The sequence below is a fragment of the Phyllostomus discolor genome, chromosome 3 (assembly GCF_004126475.2).
Source record: "Phyllostomus discolor isolate MPI-MPIP mPhyDis1 chromosome 3, mPhyDis1.pri.v3, whole genome shotgun sequence".
Lineage (NCBI taxonomy): Eukaryota > Metazoa > Chordata > Mammalia > Chiroptera > Phyllostomidae > Phyllostomus > Phyllostomus discolor.
In genome coordinates this window covers 8927651-8952057 of record NC_040905.2, presented here as the reverse complement: position 1 = coordinate 8952057, position 24407 = coordinate 8927651, and the positions used below count along the sequence as shown (strand labels likewise).

Below are 24407 nucleotides of genomic sequence, written 5' to 3'. Positions count from 1 at the left end.
GACTAAGCTGACCTGGTCTTTTATCCATCATTCCATTGTTTTTTTTTTTTTTCTCCCTAAATAACCCCTGGGAAATGAACCCAGGAGCTGCCATGGTGGCGGCGGTTGTGTGCGGCGCTCCAGGGCACGCACGAAGGGCCCAGGGGGAGACAGGGGTGAAAAGCTGGGCGAGGTCTCAGGCCCACACCTCGGAGGTATTAGCTGGCAGGTATGTGTTGTCTGTCCACAAAGAGGTCAGCAGAATAAGTGAGCAACCCTAGTTTTGACTACAAAAAGGGAACCAGGAAGCAATACCCTTTTCTATTCCTTTCTATTAGGGCCCCAGGGAACAGGAACCTCCGCCCAGCTTCTCCAGGTTCTCTTGACAATGAATGGGGTTCAGTGTGACGGTCTGAATGTCTGGCCAGTGCCCCGGAGGACTCTTTGCCTCACATGCCCCTTTCCTTGAATCTGTGGGGTGCCTTGGCAGGGAGCACGAGAGGGTGGGGGGCAGACAGACTCCACCACACTAGGACTTCCCTTCTCAGGAGTCAGCGTCTCCCAGCCACAGTCCAGGCTGAGCCGTGTCGTGCTCAGCAGCCGGAGGTCCTCACTGCAGAGCTCAGGGTCCGTAGGCACCCGGCATCCTCACGCTTCCTGGTCCACTCGGGTGTCCAAGGGCGGGGAATCCTCCGGAGCTCTCCGGGCTATTTTATACCCCAAGGGGCCCAACACCTTTATTTTTAGAGGGTCATCTCTATATCAGACCTAATATACTAAAATGCAGCCCCTATCTAATAAGCTTTTTCTTTGTTGTTAAAAAACTTGAAATTTACAAAATTTTTTAAAAAATGTGTTTGCCAATAAGTAGGTCATTGACTGTGATCTCTCAGCAATCACGTGCATTCTTGAGAATTTCCAGAGTGAGAAAAACTAGCTTCAATTGTTTAGTAAATGCATGAAATGTTTATTCAGGAATGAGAATGACAATTAAAGGACTCAATGTGATACATGCTGTTGACATTTAATTAAACATTAACTTAGATTTTGCATTTTTCCTTTTGTACTTTGAGCCTTTCTTTTAAAAAAATTCTAAATTTATTTTTAGAGAGAGGGGAAGGGAAGAAGAAAGAGAGGGAGAGAAACATCAATGTGTGGTTGCCTCTGACATGGCCCCCACTAGGGACCTGGACTGCAACCCAAGCATGTGCCCTGACTGGGAATCGAACCTGCGATTCTTTGGTTCACAGCCCACACTTAATTCGCTGAGCTACACCAGCCGGGGTTGAGCCTTTCTTTTTTCCTTCCTTCCCTCCCCCTTTGCTTTCTCCTTCCTTCCTTTGTTTTCTTTTGTCTTCAGTTTTCAGATCTTTTGAAAGATCTCAGGCCTTAACTCCCATGCTAGTCAATGGATAAAACAGTGCAACCGGCTCCCTTAAAGTTTCTTATATGTAGCTTTATTTTAAACAACTCATAAGGGTAGGTATTACGTTGGATCATATAAATTGCTGTGTTCATTTCTCTGTCTTTCTTTTTTTTTTAGTTAAACATGACAATTTAATCTATCTGGTTACAAATCCAATAGACTTTCTCCCGTGGGCAGGTCGAGTTAAACTGGAGAGCTCAGACCACTGAGCAGCAGCTGTGCCTGTCTGTAGTAGGTGCTCAGTAAGGATTTGCCGAATGAATGCATGCATGCACATACAAATGAAGGACCAAAAAAGATGAACCTAAATAAACAGAAACGAACCTGAGCGGCACAGACTGTGGTAGTGGAACTAGCAGAATCTATTAGTCCCACAAAGCACTTTGGCAATTGCTTTAGTCTTTTTAACAAACATTCTCCTTTCAGTTTAATTTTGTTTTGTTAGCAAGTAATTGGCGCTGCTTGTGGGAGCAAGCAGTCCCGGCACATCTCGCTGCTGCCTCTCCTCCTTAGTGCAAAGAAAAATGGAAACATCACAGGAGCTGAAGGAGGAAAAGAAGCATCGTGGCTCTAAGAGAGGAGACTGCAGAGGTCGGTAGAAATTTCGTGAAGCACGTTGCTTTTCATTTGGCAGCGAGGATGATCTCCGTGGGCAGCATCTTCAATCGAGAGTCCTTCCTTGTGATCCCAGAGAAGCCAACAACTCTATTTCTCTCCAAGTGGCATTTCTAGAGAAAACAGAAGATGATCAAACCTTAAGGATTCCTAGGACTGCAACTTTGGGTCCATCCACCCATCCATTTACTGGTCCCCCTCAGCCTGTTATATACCGCGCTGGGCCAGATTCTGTCTAGGTGCTGGGGAGAGGATAACATTTAAGATACCAGACGCATTTCTGAACTAGAGGGGATAGTCCTCTTGTGTAGGGAGAGTAAATGTGACTAGTGATAGAGGAGAAAAACAGGTAGGAAATGCAGGTCCTGCATACCAATAGCATGGATTTGGGGAGGATACAAATGCTCTTTGGATTGCAAAGCATCAGGGTGACACTTAAGATAAATGAGACACAGAACTGTCAGACTAAGTCACCCCCAAATACATATTATTGTCCCTAATGACACAAATCACTTGTTCTCACTTGGAGGATCTTTTCGTTTGCTGATCTCACAGGCAATTCCCTCATATGTGATCGGGCACGTGCACACGCATTTCCCATCCAGCTGAACCACGGTACCCCCGTTTTGGCATGGTTGGCATTTTTTGGCACTGTATTCATTGACATAATCTTCAATGGCTCTTTCCAAATTTTCTTTCCTTTGATCTGCGCCTTTCATTTTCACTGGAATCAGATTATATATAGGAGACAGCTGCAAGAAAGCAAAACATTTCATTGTAGGTCTTTTTCGACTGATGGAGTTTCTAACACTCTTCCCAGAATGATTTGTTCATTAATCAACTAATTTGGCAAGGGCTTAGTGAAGGATGGTTATCACCAGATATGATTTTAGCCTTTAAGACTATACTAGTGACGAAAATTAGTCATGATCTCTCTGGTCATGGAGATGACATTATGGAAATAAGGAGACTGGTATTGAAATAAACATATAGATACATTTAAATGGGAACTACGATATTGCTATAAAGGATGGGTGTATGTGTTTTAAAAATGAACAATCATGGGTTTCAGCTTTCGGCAGTATAATTTATTGGCACACTATTTTCTGGGGTGTTTTCGTGTTCCCCCCTCCTCTCCTCTTTCAGAATACAGCCCGGCGTTTGTCTTGTTCAAGAGGAAGGTTGTGTGCAAGGCCAAGTCCAGAATGCCCTGAGAGTCAACTCTTTCTTGACTTATTTCTCTAAAAGCTTGAGCTCATTGGGAAATTGTTGCTGGGAAAAGTATGAGAAAAATGCCAGCGAAGGAGGAAAGTCTTCTCCACCAGGAAGGGGACAGGGTTAGCATGCACCTCAAGTAGCAGGAAAGCATCATTAGATCCCTACCAGTTATTTTGGCCTGGAAGGCTGGGAACCGCCTGACTCCAGGTGAGCACGTGAACGCAATCAGCAAGGCTGCAGGGGGACCACAGGGGACTGTACACGTATGGATCTCACATCCCTGTTTCCCTGACAGAAGCATCGGGATTCTTGTATTCATTTCAGCAACATGGAAGAACTGCCGCATCGGGATTCTTGTATTCATTTCAGCAACATGGAAGAACTGCCCTGCACTCCATCTGACACATGAAATTTTCCTTCCTCCTTGGAGGGATGGGGCCTTGAGGTCAAATTTAAGTAGACTTAAAGAAAATGAAGTAAAATGATTTATTTTGCACACTTACATTTCTGGAGCAAGACGCAAAGTTGCTACAGCTGAATCAGGGAAGCTTGGACAGGCTTTCCTGAGAAAAGGACTACTAAGCTGAGATCCGAAGGTGTTAAGCAAGAAAGAAGAGTATCGTAGTCATACAGTGCAGCATTCAAAAAGTTTGTATAGTGGAGATGCCCTTGCTTCTTGGCCTTTCGGCTAAGATCAAGTGCATAATGGAGGTACCATAACATATATGAAAACTTGGAACATATGTGCATTAAATGTAAGCAAATTTAATTATGTGATATAAATAACAGTTTGAGTGAAAGAATTGTAACAAAGTGGGGCTCTTTGGTGGCATAACATTTAAAAAAAAGAGACCCCAAAATTTAAAAGAAATGGGAACCTAAAAATTCAAGAAAGAATATATAAAATATATACCAGGAATTCCTGCAGAAGAGTGATACAGGGTAAATATTTTCCACTAATCCTTTTACTAGGCACAAGGAGAAAGCTGAACCAAAATAAAACCAAAATGAAAAATCTGCTTGAAGGCCCTGAAGGATGAACAAGGTGACAAAAAATGTGACAAAGTGATAAAGATCTGGAAGTCGATGGAAATTCAGTGAGTGGAGCCCAGTGTCTTGGGGCCACCAGTCCCCTTGGCATATTTCCTAACTGAGGAAGAGGCAGTCAAATGGCTAAATGGCAGATAAAACATATTACTGGACTTGGGGGGAAAGGTTGGAATAATTCAGGACTGACAAAGGGTCCCAACCCAAAGGACTACGGTCCCAGAAGCAAGAGGCAAGCGGAAGTAGTGTAGCCCTGGTACAGACTGCGTCCTGGTTTGGGTTAAAATAATCCTGATTTCTTAGTCCTCTGAAGCCTTCCAGATGTAAATACATATTTCCTTGGGAGGAAAATAAAACCATCTCAGGTCTCAGGCTACTTCTATGACAATTTTTAAAGTATAATCTCCAGCCCACAGTAAAAATAACTAGGTACACAAGAGAACAAAGCAGCATGATTGCAAACCATAGAAACAGTAGAAACTGGAGGGATTCGCCAAAGGACATATATGTGTTACCCATAGACACAGACAACAAGGTGGTGACAGCCAGAGGGAAGTGAGGATGGGGTCGGCGTGGTAGCAGGCAAAGTGGGGGTGGGGGAGTAATGGGGACATCTGTAATGGTGTCAACAGTGAAAATAAAGTAAAAAATAAAAAGATAATAGAAACTGGAGACAAGGGGATGAGCAGATTTAAGTTATCAGACATAGGTTTTAAAATAACTTCCTAAGCAGGGGGATAAGACAAGCTTGCCAATGCTAGCAGAGAACAGGAAATTCTGTTTTTAAGTGGAAGGTCTGACAACATGAACAGATACAGGAGAACTGGAGACCATAATAAACAAATTAATGGGCGGGTTCCAGGGCAGACACAACACAGCTGAAGGAAAGTCAATGGCCTGGAATGTAGGTCAGAAGAAAAAGGATTGACAATGAGGTATGAAAGATAAAAGTTTGGGAAATACAGAAAAAAAGGCAGAAAACATAAGAAAGTGAGAAGGTAAAAGATGTATATAATTTCAGCCCCAGAAAGAGAGAATATATAAAAAGGAACTTTGAAGAATAATGGCTGAGAATGCTATAGATGTGGTGACAGACATCAAGATACTCCCCGTAATGAAGAACAAGATTAAACTTTTTTTTTGCACATAGGCATGTCAGAGTAAAATTGCTAAAAAAAAAATCAAGAAAACCCACAAACAATGATAATGAAGAAAATCTTAAAAGCAGCTTAATAAAAACCCACAGTACTTTGCAAGTAGACTGACATTTGATTTTCATAGATATAAAAATATGCTACCAATTTAAATTGTTCTAGAATAAAGAGAGAGCCATAGGAAGTTTTCTTTTACTACAGTACTACAGTTTAAATTGTTCTAGAATAAAGAGAGAGCCATAGGAAGTTTTCTTTTAAAGTGACTTTCTAACTTATAACACACACACACACACACACACACACACACACACAATAACTCTGGGCTTATTGTAGGTAAGAATATAAAAGCAAAACAGTCAAGTGTCTGAAGGTAATATATCAGAGAGCATCTTTAAGGCCTTGAGGTAGAGGATGACTTTAAACAGGACACAAAAGCACTAACTGTAATGAAAAGAAATATACATTTAACTATATCAAAATAAAAAAAATCCATGTGATAATTCCTGATAGCAGGCACCGAGAAGGATGCAACATTGCTTTGGGGTCTTCTTCCCCAAAGTACACAACCTTAATCTACTCTGAGCCTCAACTGAGAGACATTTGATACCTGTGACCAATTCTTATCAAAAGTGTTAAGGTCGTGAAAGACAAGAAAAGTCTGAGGAATTGTCACAGATTGGAAGAGATGAGAGGGACAGGATGACTAAATGCAGCGTGAGACCCTGATGGATCCTGGGACAGAAAAGAGGACAGTAGGCAGGGAAACTGGTGGTATTTAAACAGGGTCTGTGGTTTAGTCAACGTGAATGTTCTGAGTTTGCTAAAAAGCACCATGGTTACGTAAGTTGTTAACATTTGGGCTCCTGGGTTTGGGGTGTATGTGAACCCCGTGCTGTTTTTGCAGTTTTAACGTCTGTACTATTTGTGCAATTTTATGGTAAGTCTAAAAGAATTTCAAACCAAAAAGTAAAAAAGAGGACATCGATGATCAAAAACACCATTAAAGGGTGAAAGCCCTCAAGAGAGAGAAGACATTTCTCACACTTTCAAGGAGAATAGTCTCGCATCCAGAACATGTTAAGAACTTCTGCTAAGTCAATGACTGCCCGCCAGCATAGCCCTTTATGGGTTGGTCTGTAGGAGATGAACTTCAGCTATGTTGTATTTACTTGGAAGAAAGAAAGCATTTACCAACGTTGCCACATTGGCACAAGCAATGTAAGCATGTGGTGGAGTTCTTTTGATTTTCAACAAAAGAAATTCATGTTGTTTTACCCTTCAAAGGAAAGTCAAGGCCAGATAATCTAAGATACGGGAATAGGGGGTCATGGAGACAAGACGGTTTGGATGAAATGCATAAACAGTGTTCAAAGAGATCGAGATGAAGGGCATGTAATGACAGCAGCCTCAGAGGAACCTCAGACCCCAGAGCCGAAGAATCCCACAGGGAGGCAAACAGCAGTTCCAATGCACTTTGTGGAGTTTCCCTGAAGAGCCACGTCTTTTTCTGACGAATTCTGGCCTTCTGTTAAGTAAGAAAATACTTACAAATTTTCTCCTCTTCTCACTAACCCTATCATTCTACCATTTGCAGGTAGATGTATTTTCAGTGAATGCAGTTGATGATGAAACTTGCTAAAAGACAACATAGTTTAATATTAAGTACCTGGGATATTATATTAAGTATTAAATTATTATACTAAGTGGTTGAAGTTTCTTACGGGCTTCCAAACTAACTAAACGTATATGCACCAAATGTAGCGTGTTGATAGGATGGGTTATTTCCGTCCCTATACAAGACAGTTGGGAAGGATTTTCACTCTGCAGTTAGAGCTGTAGTGACTGTGGCACAGAGCACGGCAGCCCTTTAAAATGCTGATGCTCTCCAACATGTGGTGCATCATCGTCAAGTTGCACAAAAGAACAAAACGTCATAGGTTAATGGGTTCATAATGACCCACGTTGTTCCAGAGAGACGTGTGGGCAAGTCAGAGCGGTGGAGGGAAAAGAAAGGAGAACTGAGAATAGAAAAGGCGAGACGGAGGGAAAAGCCACACAAAAGCCCCGGATGCAGGAGAACCCATCCAGGTGCACATGGTGGGCCCCAAATTTGGTTATATTTTCTAGCTCACGGAGTCAGACAACCAAGTTTCATGATCACATGCGTTAAAGAGAGAACTTCCTGATTCCCAAGAGAAACAAAATGATCCTTGAAACTGAGGTTGAGGAGTAGTATCTCCCCTGACTTTTCACAGAGGAGACCTATGAACTTCCCTTTCCCTAAGGCCTTGATAAATACTTCTCTGTGTCAGAAGTGGTCGTGGGATGCCACCCACAGACCAAGGGCAGATAGAAGACAACTAACAATATCTGAGCACCTATTGTGTGCCAGCCTGTGCTAGAGGCTCTGCATGTGCGATCTTGTTAAACCCTTAGAAGAAACCCGGAGCCCTGGGGAATTTAGTGGTGCAGGAGTCAGAAATGACCACTCATCTGGCAAGGGACAACGACCCAAGCTCAGCCTGGGTTGGCCTGATGCCCCACTCTTGTGTCTTTCTTCTCTGCCATGCTTCTTTCTGGGGACGAGATGGGCATGCATTTGAACGCTCACATCTCTTTCAGATGACAGAACTGCTCATTTGAACCAATAGTTGCATGTCATAGGAGAAGGACAAAAGCTTCTACTTGGAAATGCACATCCCTTACCCTTTCGTTTACAAGCACTGGGGCATCGCTTAAGGAAGATGCCCAGTTGACGAAGTCAGTCACGTCCACTGTCTTGGCTCCTCTGGCAAGCTTCTCTTTCAGCTGGATTGCATGCTGTTTAGTTCCTCCTTTGATGAACGAAATGACATTATCGATGATGCTCTCACTGGTGATGTTGACTGAGAAGAGACGGAGAATGTAAGTGCGGGATTTTGCACTCTGGGATGCTTGGGAAACATTTATATTTACAAAAGGGGCTTGGGAGCCCCTTTTGTATAGTCTAATAAACTTATTGAATTTTACTTCTAAGTATTTATGTATGAAACTTTTTCAGCCCACATCTCCAATGGCAATTTTTATTAGTAGCTGATTGGAGACTTCAATCATCTTTTTCTTAAAAGAAAAATGGTACCATGATTGAGATACACGTGTAACTCAAAGTGAATCACTTGTGCATGTGCACACACGAGAACTCAACATGAATTTCAATGTACTATGTAATATGTTTTGTTGCAGAATGGCCTTCATAACTATATTTTATATTGGTTTGTCTTAAATTATTTTACTATTATAAAACATCAAAGGGCACAAAAAATAAAGGGAAAAGCAAAATTGCTTTCTACTCCAAACACCTACCCATGTTCTCCCATAGTTTTTCTCTCCAGACTAAACCACTTTTAACAAACTTCTGCACATCTCTTAGACTTCTGAATTTTTTGAACTAGAAGCAATTTTCAAGGTGATTTTTTTAACCTTCCTCAATTTTGTGGACAAGAAAGCTGAGGCTCAGAGAGTCGGAATGACTAGCTCAAAATCACACAGTTAGTTTAAGGGTCAAATATTGAAACTATGACATGTGATGGAAAAGTTCATTTTCTCTTCTGTTCACCAGTGGTTTCCAGTCGTGGCCACATGTTAGTGGTTGCCGTGCTTTAAGAAAATCAGGCTTCTCTATTTTCTGCTTCCCCACTATCTGCAAAGGTGAGTCTTCAACATTTGTATTTCAGAAAATGCTCTCAGGTTTCTCCGATTAGAGGAAAACTTGGGAATTCCAGCACTGCCTCACTAACAGTGGAAGTAATATTTACACTGAAAATATTTATATTTTTAAAAGGCTTATGAACTGATTTAACGTTAAGGATGGATTAGGGATTTCTTTTTTCAGTTTTTTTAAAGATTTTATTTATTTATTTTTAGAGAGGGAAGGGAGGGAGACACAGAAAGAGAGAGAGAAACATCAGTGTGTGGTTGCTGGGGCCCGTGGCCTGCAACCCCGGCATGTGCCCTGACTGGGAATCGAACCTGTGATGTTTTGGTTCGCAGCCCGCGCTCAGTCCACTGAGCTATACCAGCCAGGGCTCTTTTTTCAGTTTTACTGAAATATAATTGACACACAATATTGTATCAATTTAACATGTACATAGGCTTGACCTATATGTATTGTAAAATAATTACCACAATAAGTTTATTTAAATACATCATATCATGTAGTTACATTTTTTTTGTGTGTGATGTGAACTTTTGGGATCCCCTCTCCTAGTAACTTTCAAATATGCCACATGGCACTATTAATTATGTATCGTCACCATGTTGTACATTACATCTCTGATACTCATTTCTCTCCTAATTGTCCACTTCTACTGCTTGGCCAGTTGACCGAAGGTGGATTAGGGACTTCAAGTCAGGTGGAAGGCTGAGTTAGAGAGTTTTGGTCTTCTTTCTTAACATACAGTACTGTCACTTGCCCTTTTAGAAGCTTAGTTAAAATTAGAGAAACAAAAGAAAATTATTTCCTCAAGATATGATTCTACCACGGGCCTCACAAATGCACAAATCGGTCATGACTGCGGAGGGACCAGGCCCCCAAAATGTGCACTACACAACCTGCACGGTGGGGGGCGCCGGGGAGCACATGTCCCTGGTCTCCTGTGTTTAGAGCAATTTGGGAACTGCTGTAAAGAGAACATAGTTTTTTAGGACTTCTGAGTTTTTTTTTAAATAAATAGGGTAGACAATAAGTAGGCTCACAGTGATAGGGCAGTGCTAATCGACATATCCATCTTTCCTCCCTCCCTCCCTCCCCCCCTCCCTCCCTCCCCCCCTCCCTCCCTCCTCCCTCCCCCCCTCCCTTCCCCCTCCCTCCCTCCCTCCCTCCCTCCCTCCCTTCCTTCCTTCCTTCCTCCCCCCCTCCCTCCCTCCCTCCCTCCCTCCCTCCCTCCCTCCCTCCCTCCCCTCCCTCCCTCCCCCCCTCCCTCCCTCCCTCCCTCCCTCCCTCCCTCCCTCCCTTCCTTCCTTCCTTCCTTCCTTCCTTCCTTCCTTCCTTCCATATAGAGGAGAATGGAGGGAGAAAGAGAAGGAGACAAACATCCATCGGTTGCCTCTTGCACACCCCCAACTGGGGACATGTCCCACAGCCCAGGCATGTGCCCTGACAAGGAATTGAACTGATGACCCTTCGGTTTGTAGGCCAGGACTCAACCCACTGAGCCACCCCAGCCAGGACCCCCTATTTTTTACTTAATAAGGTAGGCCACACTTACCAGTTTTGCCGTCGCCCCTCTTTACACAATCACTTTTATCAAACTGTGCTCCGAGTTCAACTCCGACATTCACAGACAAATCCACATTATACCCGAGACATCTCTTTACATCCTCTAATTCAATACCTGTTTAATAGAATTAGTTGAAAATTATTAGATAATATCTAACAACATCATGAATAAATTCTAGTTTTGCTCTTTTGTAAGGAACATACTTGGATTCCCACACATTTTTATTAAACACAAAATGCAAGTTATATCTCTCCTGCTTTGTCCACATAGTCAATGCTAGTGGCCTCCTTTTGACTCTGCTTGCCAACTTCATGGCAAAGGACATGTACATTTACACCTTGTGTAAGAGGGAGATAGCTCGTACTAGGGTGGTTATGTTATCATACGTAGTTAGCTCGTTATGAATAAAGAGAGGGTGCAAATGGAATCAGACATCAAGCCAAAAATAAACTAGGAAGCGGAATCAGATATTCAGCCCAATCTACTAGGGAGCTAAGTCAGACATGAACCCTCGTTCACTAGGAAGCCACAGCATTCACAGTCTCTCCAGGGGGCAGCCGCAGCATCCTCCTCCAAGGGGACATGATCCCTGAGCCGGGCAGGAGGAATCCATGACTGGTCACTAACTGGGATCACCTGGGGAAGGGTCAGACTAGCAGGGGACATTCCTTCGCTCAGGGCACAGGCAGTAGAAAGCAGATGGTGCAACGGAACTTTGGGGCATGTGTGGCAGGAGCCAAAACGGCGACAGAAAAGGGCAGAATCTAGCCTAGGGAAATCTGGGGAAAGGATTGGATTGAATGAGGGTGTGAAGACCCAGAAGGTCCAGGAAAGGAATTCGTTTAGGGGGACAGCCCAGCACAAGCCTGGGAAAACCCAGGAAGTAGGTTGGGTAGTGTGAAGGCAAGCCTGCTCATTCCCCAAAACCAGGAAAATACATGGAGGATTCTCAAGGATCTCGGAGCAGAGCCTGCCCGTGCCCTCCACATCCCTGAATACATATCATCTCCCTTCATCCCAATACAGCTTGCCGCTATGCTCAAACTTCTCCCACGTGTGTGTCCTTTGAAATTCCTTTCTCGTGTTTTCACCAGCAATGGCAGTTATAGTTCTGAGATTAAAGATTTTAGCCCTTGGAGCTTTTCCATCCCCAAACTCATAACCTGAAGGGTTTCTTGTGTTTTGATCACCCTTTTTCTTCTGGTTTTCAAGTTACTCAAGACACAGTGCCCACGTGCCCGTGACCCCATGATAGCTACCAATGCAGCTTACCAGGCCGTGCTCAGAGATCTGGCAATGCTATTCTGCAGGCTTGAGCCCTGGGAGGCAGTCTAAGCCAAGAAACCTCACATTGCCCTTCCCCACATGAGGGTTCTTCTGCCTGCCCCAACTAGGCTGAGGCATTAAGAGCAACTGGTGCTGGCTATGACATTTATTTCATTCGTAGCGTGTTTACCAACCACGGGGGCAGTGTTTGGCTTTAAGATCAGAGATGCGTCCCATTCCTCACTTTATACTGCCAGGGGCTCCAGGGATGGAGCTCTGGAAGTGGTTTGGGGCAACACCGCCCTTCCTCAGGGATGCCCCCCCCCCCAAATTTTGAGGGCAGAGAGAGGAGATATGCTGACATTGATCACCTCTTTAAGAAATAGAACAACTTGCCATACTGATAAAAAAAATAAATAAACTTATTAACATAGGCTTTTGCATCTACTCTGTCCTTAAAAGCTTTCAATAAAGGCTTCAGGCTAGGATGGCAATTACACAACACACAGGAATGACCTGTACCTACGGCAAACGTGGATGAGCAACCATGGCCTTCCTTCTGTGATTTCAGGGGTGGTTGGAAGCTACCACCGTCTGATTGGAATTGTTATCCTACAAGGTAAAACTCACTTTCTACCCTTGCTTTAAATGTTAGATGTATATGACGTTAACATTGCTTCTTCCCTCCCCAAACTGCAGAATACTTTGGAAGAGAATGATCATATTCAGTAGTCTTGGTTCAATTATTACGTATAAAAATTGAACCAGGCTACTGAATAAGAAATAGGTTATATAAATTATGTCTCTTGTACGTACTTTGACCTTTTAAATAGGATTTCAGTCAAAACAACTTTACCAAATATTATTAAATAGCAATACAATTTCTGTTGCCGACTCGTTCAAGACCCAGTCTTCTTGTTGGAGGTAGAAGTCAATTTGCTGTTTGATAGGGCTTTAGATGCCAAAGGTCAGGGGGAATGTTCTCTCAGGGAAGCAGGTTACATCACTGTATTCTAGGGACTTTAAGTACTGAAAGAGGTTCGCAATAGAAATCATGGTTGGTTAAAACCTTATTAGAAGTTAGACCCCTATTTCTAGGTATACCTTTTTTCTTCATGGTAGCTCTATCCAAAACATATATGAGTTCATACAGTCCTCCTAGGGACCCAGAGCTACTGTAGTGAGTTCCATAGGTTTCCAAAAATGCGAAATATTCCCCCTTTTCATAGCTGGTCGGCAGGCTTTTTAAATCGTCCATGAAGGTTGACGTCAGCACAACATTCCGGTTCCGCATCACAAACCTTCCCAGGTCAACTTCTCCTTTCACGTGCAGAAACATTTTTCCCTTTGTGGTAGACCAGAAAAAAAATATATAAATGTGAGTTTAGGCACCGTTGTTTCAAATTTAAAAATCACAAACTTTGAAATTTTCACAGGCGATAACATTTCTTTAGCAGCGACTGTACAACATCACGTTGCCCCTGGGGAATGGCAAACCTCAATGTCCATTAACACCGCCATTGACGAAGATGCATAGCAGCTAGGACCCCCTCACACACTGCTGGTGGGAGTGGGGAATGGAGGGACCGCTCTGGAGAACGGTTGAAGTTTCTTATAAAAGCAAACATATAGCAGCAACCCTATGGCCAGCTATCCCACTTTTACACATTTACTTAAGATAAAACAAATGGTCCACAGAAAGACCTGTAGAAGACTTTTATAGCAGCTTTAGTCAGCATAGCTTAAAACTGGAAATGACTCAAATGACCATCAACAGCGAAATGAATAAACATGTTGTAGTCTAGTCACACGAAGGAATACCGGTTAGCAATAAGAAGAAATGAACTACTGATAACATACAGCAACATAGGTAAGTCAAAAATGTTACGCTGACTGAATTAAGTCAGACGTAAAAGAATATAGACTGTATGGTGCCGTTTTTATGAAGTTCCAGAACAGCTGAAACTAAGTTACGGTCCGAAAACTCTCATGGTTTGTTGCCTCTCAGGTGATAGGAGACTGACTGCAAAGGGCATGAAGGAATTTTCTTGAGGTCATAGAAATGCACTGTATCTTCTTTGAGGAGGGAGTTACACAGATGGACACAGTAGTCAAAATTCATGGAATTACGTGCTTGAAATCTTTGCATTTTATTATATGCAAATTATACCTCACGAAGTTGATTTTAAAATGTTAACAGTGGAAGGAGATGTAGACATTATATATGAAGCCCAATCTTTTTATCTTGCAGGTGAAGAAACTGATCTAAAGGTATCAAGCTCTTGGCTCCAGATGACACAAATAGTCTGGGACAACGGTTGGTACTAAAACCCTGTCAGGTGTCCCTCTTCCTTCTACTATGTTCTCTCGATCTTTTTTTTTAAAGATTTTATTTATTTATTTTTAGAGAGGGAAGGGAGGGAGATAGAGAGATAGAGAGAGAGAGAAGCATCAATGTGTGGTTGCTGGGGGTTCTGGCCTGCAACCCAGGAATATACCCTGGCTGGGAATCGAACCTGGGACACTTTGGTTCCCAGCCCATGCTCAATCCACTGAGCTATGCCAGCCAGGGCTGTTCTCTTGATCTTTGATAACTGAAATGGAATAGACAATATTTTAAGACATGGCCCTCAAGCCAACCTAACACAGCTCAACTGTTAAATGTTCCCCGGGCTGATGGCTTGCATTACTAAGAAAAACTGGGGCAGTGATGAACTGTGTGACTAAATCTAGACTGTCCTAGCCAAACCCGAATTGAAATTGTCACCCATAATTCTGTACATTGTTCTTTTGCAGTTCTCCTGCTGTGGCTATGGTTAGCACATGTTGGTTACATGGGAGTTAAAAACACTTTATTATTTTTTAAGAGGTATATCTCAGTGTATGTGAACATCACACCAAACTTTCTGTATTATAGAAGCACAATTAGTCACACTGCATGACTTCATTGTAGGTGATAGTGGGTGATTCAGTTTCTAACAAAAATCCTAAAGAAACTGACTGCAGGTATACTAAGTCATATGAGTTCTCCATCTGATGGCTTGCATAATAATTCTCAATGAAGTCTCAAAGATGCCCAAATCATATTTGGATTCCTTTGTGTATTGCTAAAATTGTCAGAAAGATGTTATGTTCTTTGGCTCAACTTACTTTGGAGGTAGACCTCAGGTCATTTCCATTCAAACATACTGCAGTTTCTTCCATCTACAGAAATTTACAAAGATCTCTTGACCTCTCTTATCCAAACATTGCTACTTGTTTCTTTGTCCTGGTTAGAAGCAAGATTCTCTCACAGAGCTTTCTATACCGTCTGTTTCCAGTTCTCTTTCCAGTTTCTCTTAAATCTAACCCAGTCCTGCCCGTGTCCTTGCAACCCTGACAAAACTCCTCTTGTCACGCTCACCAGTGACCTTCAAAAGGCTCAAGCCAGTTGCTTCTCAGTCCTCATCGTCTCTGACATAAATGTTAGCGTGCTGGACAGTTTGCCACTCCTTCCTCCTCGGTAGGGTTTCTTTTCTTGTCTTCCAGGGCAGTGCCTCTCGAACAGTCCAGTGTGAACAAATCTCCTGGAGAATCTTGTTAAAATGCAGTTCTGATTCAGTGGGTCTGGGCTGGGGGTACGCACCTCTAGTTTCCCAGGGACGGAGATGCTGCTGGTCCACGGACTGCACTTTGAGTACCAAGGTTCTAGGACATTCTGCCAGCTGCGTTTTGCTTTCCTTTGCTGCTTCCTGTTCTTTCTCCAGGCTTTCTGTTGGAGTTTCTTGGGTTTAGTCTTTGATCTCCTTCTCTTTTCTATGTGTATATTCACGCTTGGCTCACCAAACCCTATGGCTTTAAGCACCATGTATGTGTGTAATGACTCCCAATTTTGTAGCTCAAGTCCTGGACCTGTTTCCCAAACGCCAGAATCTAAACACCAACTTTCTGCTGGACATCTCGTCCTTAATCGGACTGAAACTTAACCCTGGGGTTCTCCTCCAAACTTGCTCCTACCCGAAGTCCTCTCCACGTTAAGTTGACAGCAGCGCCGTCTTCCAGTGGCTCAGGCCCAACACCTTAGAGTCAGTTGTGTTTGACTGCAAGACTCTCCTGCCTGAACTGCCGCCGGCTCTCGCCTCGGCTCCTTTTCACAAGCCTTCTTGCTCGTGCTGTTAGCTCTCACGATCTCTTCTTAATCGAGTACCAAGAGTAATCATTAGGGCCTATCAGTATTCTCTGAAAGCCATTTCGGTGACCTCTCCTGTCACCCAGAGGAAAACAAAGGCTTAGACTAGGCTGTGAGGCCCTTCACTGTCTGGCTCAAGGGAACCTCTCTAACCTCTTCCCCTTCTGGTTCACTTTGGCCCCATGGGCAGGTGTGTTCCCATCTTAGAGATCTGTCTCTAAAAGTTCCTTCTGCCAGATACATCACCTCAGATATAACTATTTGGCTTCCTACTCTCCTTCAAATGATTGCTCAGATCTTATCTCCTTAATGAATGCCACCCCGAGCTTCCCTTTTAATACCGCTATCTGCCCAGCACTCCAGATTTCCCTTCTGTTGCTCTGTTTTTCATTTTGTTCCATAGCACTTACCATCCTCCGAATACCAGAGAGCTTCCTTTTTTTTGCTATTGTGTGTATTGTTTTTGTCTATCTCCCCTGTTGAGCTTTGTCTTGTCCATGAGGACTCTTTGTGAGTTTGGTTCACAAATGGATTTTAAGTACCTGGAGCAGTGCCTGACCACATCGTAAGTCTACAGTGAAATATTTGTTGAATGATTTCAAGGAGTTTTCAATTGTACACTCTAGGTGGGTATTCGTGTGAATATAGAGGCAATGTACAGACCCATATAAAACAGTTATGTCATTAGGCATAACATAAGTACTAAAAGTGAATTATTATTATTTTCTAAGTGGAGAAAGGTATCTAACTAGGTGTTTGTGATATCAAAAAAGGAAGAATGAGCATCTTACAAGCATCATAATGATTACAGAAAAGTATAGTCTATACTTCCAAAAATAATGAAACAGACGTTGAAATCTGGCTTAAATATTAAAAAGCAAACACATTTTTCAAAGTCTAAAATTAAAGGTATGATTACAAAGTAAACAGACAAATTTCATATGTAATGTGCATAATTTTTAAAAAAACATTTTATTTATTTATTTTTAGAGAGAGGAGAAAGGAGGGAGAAAGGGAGAGAAACATCAATGTGTGGTTGCCTCTTGAGTGCCTCCCCAGAGGGGGGCCTGGCCTGCAACCCAGACATGTGCCCTGACTGGGAATTGAACCAGTGACCCTTTGGTTTACAGGCTGGCACTCAATCCACTGAGCTACAACAGCCAGGGTGCAATGTGCATAATTTTAAGGCATTGCAATGAGCTGCCAAAAGTATGCAGTATGATTTTTCAGTATGCAGTATGATTTTTCATTGTAATTCTGAAGATAGTATATGTTGAACAGTCTATTATCACAATCTAAGTCAAAAAGGATGCTCTGAATTCTTTACATTTTCTCTGTTCACTACCACCAAACACCTCTTACTATTCCCAAAGATCCTGTGTAGGATTTTTCTCCAGTTATCATTCTTCCTGATCTTCTAGTTATATATTGGAAGATTTGTTGATTATCAATATTTTTCTCTCCCTTATGAGCTTCATCTGCTCTGAACACTTAAATTTGAAAGAGGAGTTTTGGTTAGTTTGTATCCCATTCTATTGTCTATATAAAGTGTTCTTACCTTCACAGAAGAAGATGACAGCAACAGATGGTAAGATTCATTTATGGAATACCTAAAATCAAATGAGCTTCGAATACTTCCTACGGAAGTAGTGTTACTTCCTGGGGAAGGATCACCACTTCCTGGGGAAGGATCACCCCTTCCTGGGGAGGTATTAGGTGGCTCGGGGTCTTCTCCCTCAGAAGGACGTTGAACTTTAACAACAGGCACCTTGTATTTTTCAGTCGGTGTGAATTTCAGAGACACCTGCACACCCAGCTGGGTTGTCGTCTCCTGGACGACAGATTTTAGTACTTCATACTGTTCTTCATAATGTTCAGTTCTCATGTTTTTTTCGGCTTTGGTCTAAAAGAGAATAACAAAGTATTGTTAACCCAGAAAAACAAACAAACAAACCTTAATGACTGGAAAGGCAATAGAGCCTTTCAAGGAGGAAAGAATGAAAGCCCTGAGACGGGACTGCAGAGGTTCAAATCCAGGTCCCCCCCAGCCCCCCACCCTGGAGGGCATTACCGTAGCCTCTGCATGCCGAGGCCGATCCCCCCCTCTGTGCAACACGGCTGCTCACCACACTGAGCCCAGAGGTGGTTGTGAGGATTCAGTGCGACAGCGCAGGTGAAGGGCAGAACATAGCCAGCTTTTAAAAGTTAATATGTTCATAATTAAAGAGCAAGTGGCATAACAGATGCACAACATACTTCCACTTGTATGAAAACAGAGAAAGCGAATAAAGCTAACCCTTCTGGATGGGCCCTTGGGCCAGGAACTCGTTTGTGTATTTCACACGTGTTAATTAAATTAAGAAGAGAGGCCTGGGCTTCAGCCTTGACCTGCCTCTTAACCTTGACACTCTATTGCCTCTAGAACTAAAAACAAAATAAAATAAAAAAGGAACAACCACATCCATACAGGGAAAATTACTGGGAACACAGACAAACCACAGAGAATGTTTGCCCTTGAGCAGGGGGACTGTGAAATGAGAATGTAGAGTGGAAACATTTTTTTTCTTTGCATAATCTGTTGTGCTGTTGGAACTTTAAAATCCCCCCCTCCACATTCATTTTTGCATGAGAACAAAAGAACTGAACGAATAACCTAGTTAACAAGTATAACTTTCAACGAAAGCATTCCTTGCCAAGCTGGCTATCGTCAGGTGTCCGTGAGAGGGCTGTTGGTCTCCACGGTGACCCTCTGCAAGCCTGTGGTACCGGGAAGGGGACATCTGTGTCAGGGGCGTAGGCCAGACTTCGTAGCACACGCCGAGTGATTGTTCTGTGTAGGGACTGCTACGGTCTGAATGTTCATGCACCCCTCTTCCCCAGACCCGTATGTGAAAACCCTGCGGCAAAATAGGATGCTATTAGGAGGGGGCGGGGCTGTGGGAGGAGCCTGCGTGGGTGAGATCAGCGCTCTGATAAAAGCAGCCCCACGGAACCCCCTACGCCCTTGCAGGAGCGAGCACGCAGGAGGTGCAGGAGGTGTGTGTTCTAACGGGATCCTGCTAGCACTTTTTTTTCTCAGATTTCCAGCCTTCACGACTGGGAGAAATACATTTTTGTTGTTTCTCGTTACCTCACCTCTGGTATTTTGTTATAGCAGCCTGAACAGATGAAGACAGGAAACCTGACGTTACCGTCTAACGGGAAAGACAAAAATGCATCTAAGTTTCTTTAAAGTAAGGCATGCTGGGAAAAGGGTTCAAAGTAAAGGGGGAGAAGAGCAACCTAACCGACACTCACTTTCCTGCTCAAAATGTTCCCCGCTTTCCACTTCCTAGAAGACAAAGTCTAAACTAGACTTATTCCAGGTTACTCTGTCTTGACGGTCCTCCAGCCCTCTGGTCACCTTTCTTCTTTCACAGACGAGGCTGCTTCCCACCACACGGCCCTTTTGTGCTTTCTGGAATGTTCTCTGACCCCCGCTCCTCCCCTCCCAGAACACAAACGTTGTACACACTGATACACCTTCTCTCACACACTTGCACGCGTGCACATTATTCCCTCACCCTGGTTAACCAGACTCCTGTTTCAGGTCTCAGCTTAAACATCGGGGGGGCTCTCCTGCTCCTACAGACGAACAAATCCATTTTCTAGAAGCGCTCATGGCTCTTCTTTCACAGTAAGGCACAATGAAAGACTTTCCCCTCTTAAAACTGCTTACTGAGTAGGCGTCCAGATGGCAAACTCCGTGACGTCAAGGGCCTTGTCTGCCTTCCTCACATGCTGCTGTGGTGCCCCCATTTAGTAAACCGCTTGTCACACAGTGGATGCTAATAAAAAGTTATTCAACGTAATATGCAGATCCAAGATAGCTGATGATAGTAACGAATATTTACCGAGTGCAAACGAGCCTGGCTGTTTACTCTCTAAGACCGTATCGGATTAGAATGGGGGCGGCGCCAGCAGTCGCGGCGCCGAGGGGTCTCACTGGGGACTTGAGCAGACGCTCCATCAGCGCTCTTCCTCCGACGGCACCAAACAAACATTTAGGCCCACGTCCCCATCTGCTTTTTTTTTTCTAACCTTGATGCCAGAGCTCATTGGAAGGCACTAATCTGCTCTGAACTTATACATGGTTATTTACAGTCTTCATTCTTCCCACTTTGTGCGAACATGGGCTCGTTCTGCTGCAGAAGCCTCGGTGTGTTTGGTTACGGGATGCTTCTCCTAACTCCGCCGGGCGTGTAAGCAGCATACGTGCAGAATACCACATCTCCTTCGTGAAATTCAGAACATTTGGAATGAGGAAGCACATCTGGGTCCAGGGTTGTAGGTAAGGAGCAACAGGGGGCTCACTCTCTCCATGTAGCTTCCGGAGCCGTCCCGGGCAGCTCTCCGGCCCTTAGCAGTTCCTACGCCCACAGAAGAGCTAAGGGTTTGGTCACGTGAGTAAGACAGGAAAACTGTATGATGCACACCTGAGAACTAAAAGCAAAATGAAACAGCACAAGAAGGTCCCTTCTTCGATCAGCAATCACAAGGGTCACCTTTTCTTTGTTATATCATTTTCAAGAAAGGACACGTGTAAAACTTTCTAGAAAGATTATCAGTTTTGCTTCAAAAAATGTGCTTAAAGGAAATAAATCTGGCAAGACGAGGAAAGATCAATAATTCAGAATGTCCCCTGAGATTTGTGGGCAAATGATTCTCTTCTGAATTTACAGGTACAAAAAAATATGACAATGTGGCCACATGGGGGAAAAAATGCCAGTCAAATAGTCCAAACATGACAATCTTTAGTGTTTGTGGGAGAACATGATCATTTCAGGCTACAATGGATAGGGGTTGGTTTCCCACATTGTTAGAAATAAAAGGAATATTAACTACACTTATGTAAAAGTATATGTGTTTCTCAAACTTATGGAAGTCACAACAACACAAAAGGACTGTGTCATCAATGGGACTCTTTAAAGAAACAGATTATTTTAGCTCCTGGTTTAGAAAAGCTAATTATTAGCCTTTATTATACCTTGCTTAGACCAAGAAAGGCATGTATAAAGGTGACAAATATTAATCCTTTGAATGGGTCCAGTTCGTAGATGGTTCTGGAGAATTCAGGTGGCTTGCAGGAAGGTGGTAAGTTGGGTGGCACAGCGGGAATGAAATTCACTTTGAGAGGCAGTTTCATAAGAGCTCAGGGTTCGAGGTGAATGAAAATAGCCACTCCCATTAGTCAGGCAAGCCTTACAAAGGGCAGTGTTGAAGGAAAGCACACGTACAATTTTCATCAATAGGCTAGCAAACACCAACCTTACATAGCATGAAAGTAGTGTACTCAATACTTATATCAGCACGAATTAAATTTTTAGTTTTATCAGAACCTTCGAAGATTCTTTTTTTTTAAAGATTTTATTTATTTTAGAGAGGGAAGGGAGGGAGAGAGAGCAAGAGAGCGAGAGAGCGAGAGAGAGAGAGAGAGAGAGAGAGAAACATCAATGTGCAGTTGCTGGGGGCCATGGCCTGCAACCTAAGCATGTGCCCTGACTGGGAATCGAACCTGCGATGCCTGGTTCATAGCCCATGCTCAATCCACTGAGCTATGCCAGCCAGGGCAGAAGATTCTTTTAAGGACTCTAGGTAGCTGCCAAAACTCTACCACGAGGCAGGTGCCTGCTCCTGAGGGCTGCTTGTAGACTGCGTGTTTTCTGAAGAGATCCACATTACACCTCCTCTTCGTTCAGTCAATCTTATATTCCCGTTACCGAATTTTCCGTATCATGTAGCATTCAACTTACTGACACCACTTTCAACTAAAAGTGGAGCAGAGCGTTTGCTTTCGGGAGACTTACTTCGTAGACCAGAACAGCCAAATTCCAGGGCCTGCGGTAGTAGGCCAGGGTGTTTCCATCCCAAACGCGGTCACAGAGGCCATTGTAGAACTCGTTGTCGAAAGGCGTGCTTAGGGGAACCATCCCCAAGACGTTGACCCTGAGAAGGGACACAGGAGCATCAGGTAGGGAGATTCCAGGAGCAAGTGCAAGGCAGCCCTCTGCAGCCGGGGAAAGAGAGAGCTTTGGCTCGTGTCCCTGTCACCCAATACGTGTGTGACATGATCAGGAACAGAGGCAAGAGCCTATCCAGCCCTGCTCTGTGTCTCTGGTAGAAAGCATACCTTAGAAAGGCCTTGCAGACTCTTTTAGGTGACCAGGACACTGGCAAGCACAACGAAAGAAAGGCGATAAACACGGAGCCAGGGCCATCTGGCACCTGGAGTCCTAACTCATTGCTGTGACTCTGGCACCTGGAGTCCTAACTCATTGCTGTGACTCCCTTAGTGAACTAAGAGCTAATACCACCTATTTAAATTATTTGAGAACACGGTACCTCAGAAGGGGGCAGTACAACATATGCATGCAATTTTTAGCTTGTCCATCAACATTGGGGCTCTTTGTCTCCACTCTCTTGAAACCTAAGCCTTTTCCTCCAGTGGCCTCATGGTCTGCCAAGAGCCTCATTCCCTCCAGGCTTATATTGTTCCTATTTTTCTAAGAGGAACCCTCCAAATTTCAGCATCCCGGTAAGGCGTTCTCAGAAGTTCTACTACCCCCCCCCCCCCCACTGCCAAAGTAGTTTTACTTGACAAGCTTTAATTAGAAATAGGGACCTTGTTCAGCTTTCACAAGTTAAGTCTGATTTGTAGTTCTAAACATAATAGGTAGACAAGAAGCAGTTCATTCTATGTGAAGTTCGCCTTTGTTAATTGGAGGAAGTCAATGCTGTCTAGGCTGGATCTGGAATGAATGGCCCTGGGCCAGGGAGGCCGCAATGGAGGTTTCGGTCCTGACACCTGTAACTCAGTTTGACACAAAAGCACAAACTCTTCCATTGCTCTGGACCACACTCCTGACTCCCAGGAGCTGGAGTACAAACTCAGGTGATGATTTCAAGAGCAATTTGTCAAAGGTTGTGGATGACTTACTATAAACCCATTGCTAATAAATAATATTAGTAATAATAACAAAAGGGTACCCTATTGCCAGTGGGTTGGTTAAAGACAACCTCTTTGGATAAACAGCGCACTCTTAATAAGCTTTGAATTTACAAAGAAAATGAACATTATAGCTCAACTTTAGTGGGAAGCAAATTAAGAAAGCAATTCATGTGCATCTTGCTCACAGCTGACCGTATTAAATGAACTGTAGTTAAAATGGACCACTTCTCACTTTGTGGGTGAAAATTACATACCTATTAATTAAGGAAAACAAACAGGGTTCAGTATCAATTTTATTTCTACTTTATGTGTATAGAAGTAAAAACCGGGAGACTTCACTCACATAAATAAGTAAATAAGAACAGAACAATTTTGGCACAGCAGTGTCAGTCAGTTCTCTGATCTTCTGAGTTTTAGGCCAAGAAAAGATCACATACTAGTCTTTCATCAAAAATTATTTTTATAGTCCATTATCTGACAGTTAATTAGGATATCTTTAATGTTGTTGATAAAAAAAAAACTTGGGACCACTTGACTTACAAAGTGTGAGAGTCCAACTGAGGACTAACATCTGGCGTTGTTTCTGTTTTTTCTGCCCCACTGTACAGTATGGGGTGGGGGAGGGGTGTGGTCTTCTTTTGGAAGCGGGAGACAGGTGATTGCAAAGGGGAGGTGAGACCAAAGAGTGGGCTTGACAACTCGAAAGCCACTGAATCGTCCAGCTTATCAATTTTATGAAAAATGTGTGTATATGGGATTGCGGATTCACCATGCATTGGATAGATTAAGTAACTGAGAGTTGAGGAAACAATTATCTTAAAATCTCTCAGTCTCCCTCCCCCTTGGAAAGTCTTTTTGCACACGGTGATACCCACAACCCAGTTTGAAGGTTATTGCTCTACAGACCAGCGAGTTGACCAGTTGGCTAAATCCATCTGGAAAGTTTCAATGAAGCTGATCCACCGTCTAAAGCACAACTAAGGAAGAAATGTTTCATAACTTTTGACTTGGTTCCACTACTACAGAGACAGCCAGTCTAGTCTAGAATGAGCCAACTTTTTTTTCTGCCAAGAAACATGAAACTTCTCATAGATAGAATATCATTGCCTGGGAAATTTTTTTTAAAAAATGTGTTTTTTTGGCAGCACTTACAGATGTCCGTTCCCACACCTGCACCCAGAACCATAAGCAGCTCCATCTTACAGGTGAACTGCATGGAAAGGCCCCTCCACCTGAGTGTTGTTAGGCCTGGATCGTGCACACAAAGTCACTTCTTGCGCATCGTACA

General features: G+C 43.3%; 1 protein-coding gene across 1 annotated transcript in view; it reads right to left on the bottom strand.

Moving 5' to 3' along the window:
• Positions 1 to 1334: 1334 nt before the first annotated feature.
• The window catches only part of C9 (complement C9), a 43018-nt gene continuing 19945 nt past the window's right edge, over positions 1335 to 24407 (bottom strand). Inside the window, exons 5-11 of the mRNA XM_036020190.1 lie at positions 21978 to 22116; positions 17690 to 18034; positions 13068 to 13308; positions 10686 to 10811; positions 8146 to 8324; positions 2544 to 2772; positions 1335 to 2133 (exon numbers count right to left, since the gene is read on the bottom strand). Coding sequence (XP_035876083.1) covers positions 2111 to 2133; positions 2544 to 2772; positions 8146 to 8324; positions 10686 to 10811; positions 13068 to 13308; positions 17690 to 18034; positions 21978 to 22116 — 1282 coding nt within the window. The 3' untranslated portion in view covers positions 1335 to 2110. The remainder of the gene's footprint in view (positions 2134 to 2543; positions 2773 to 8145; positions 8325 to 10685; positions 10812 to 13067; positions 13309 to 17689; positions 18035 to 21977; positions 22117 to 24407) is intronic.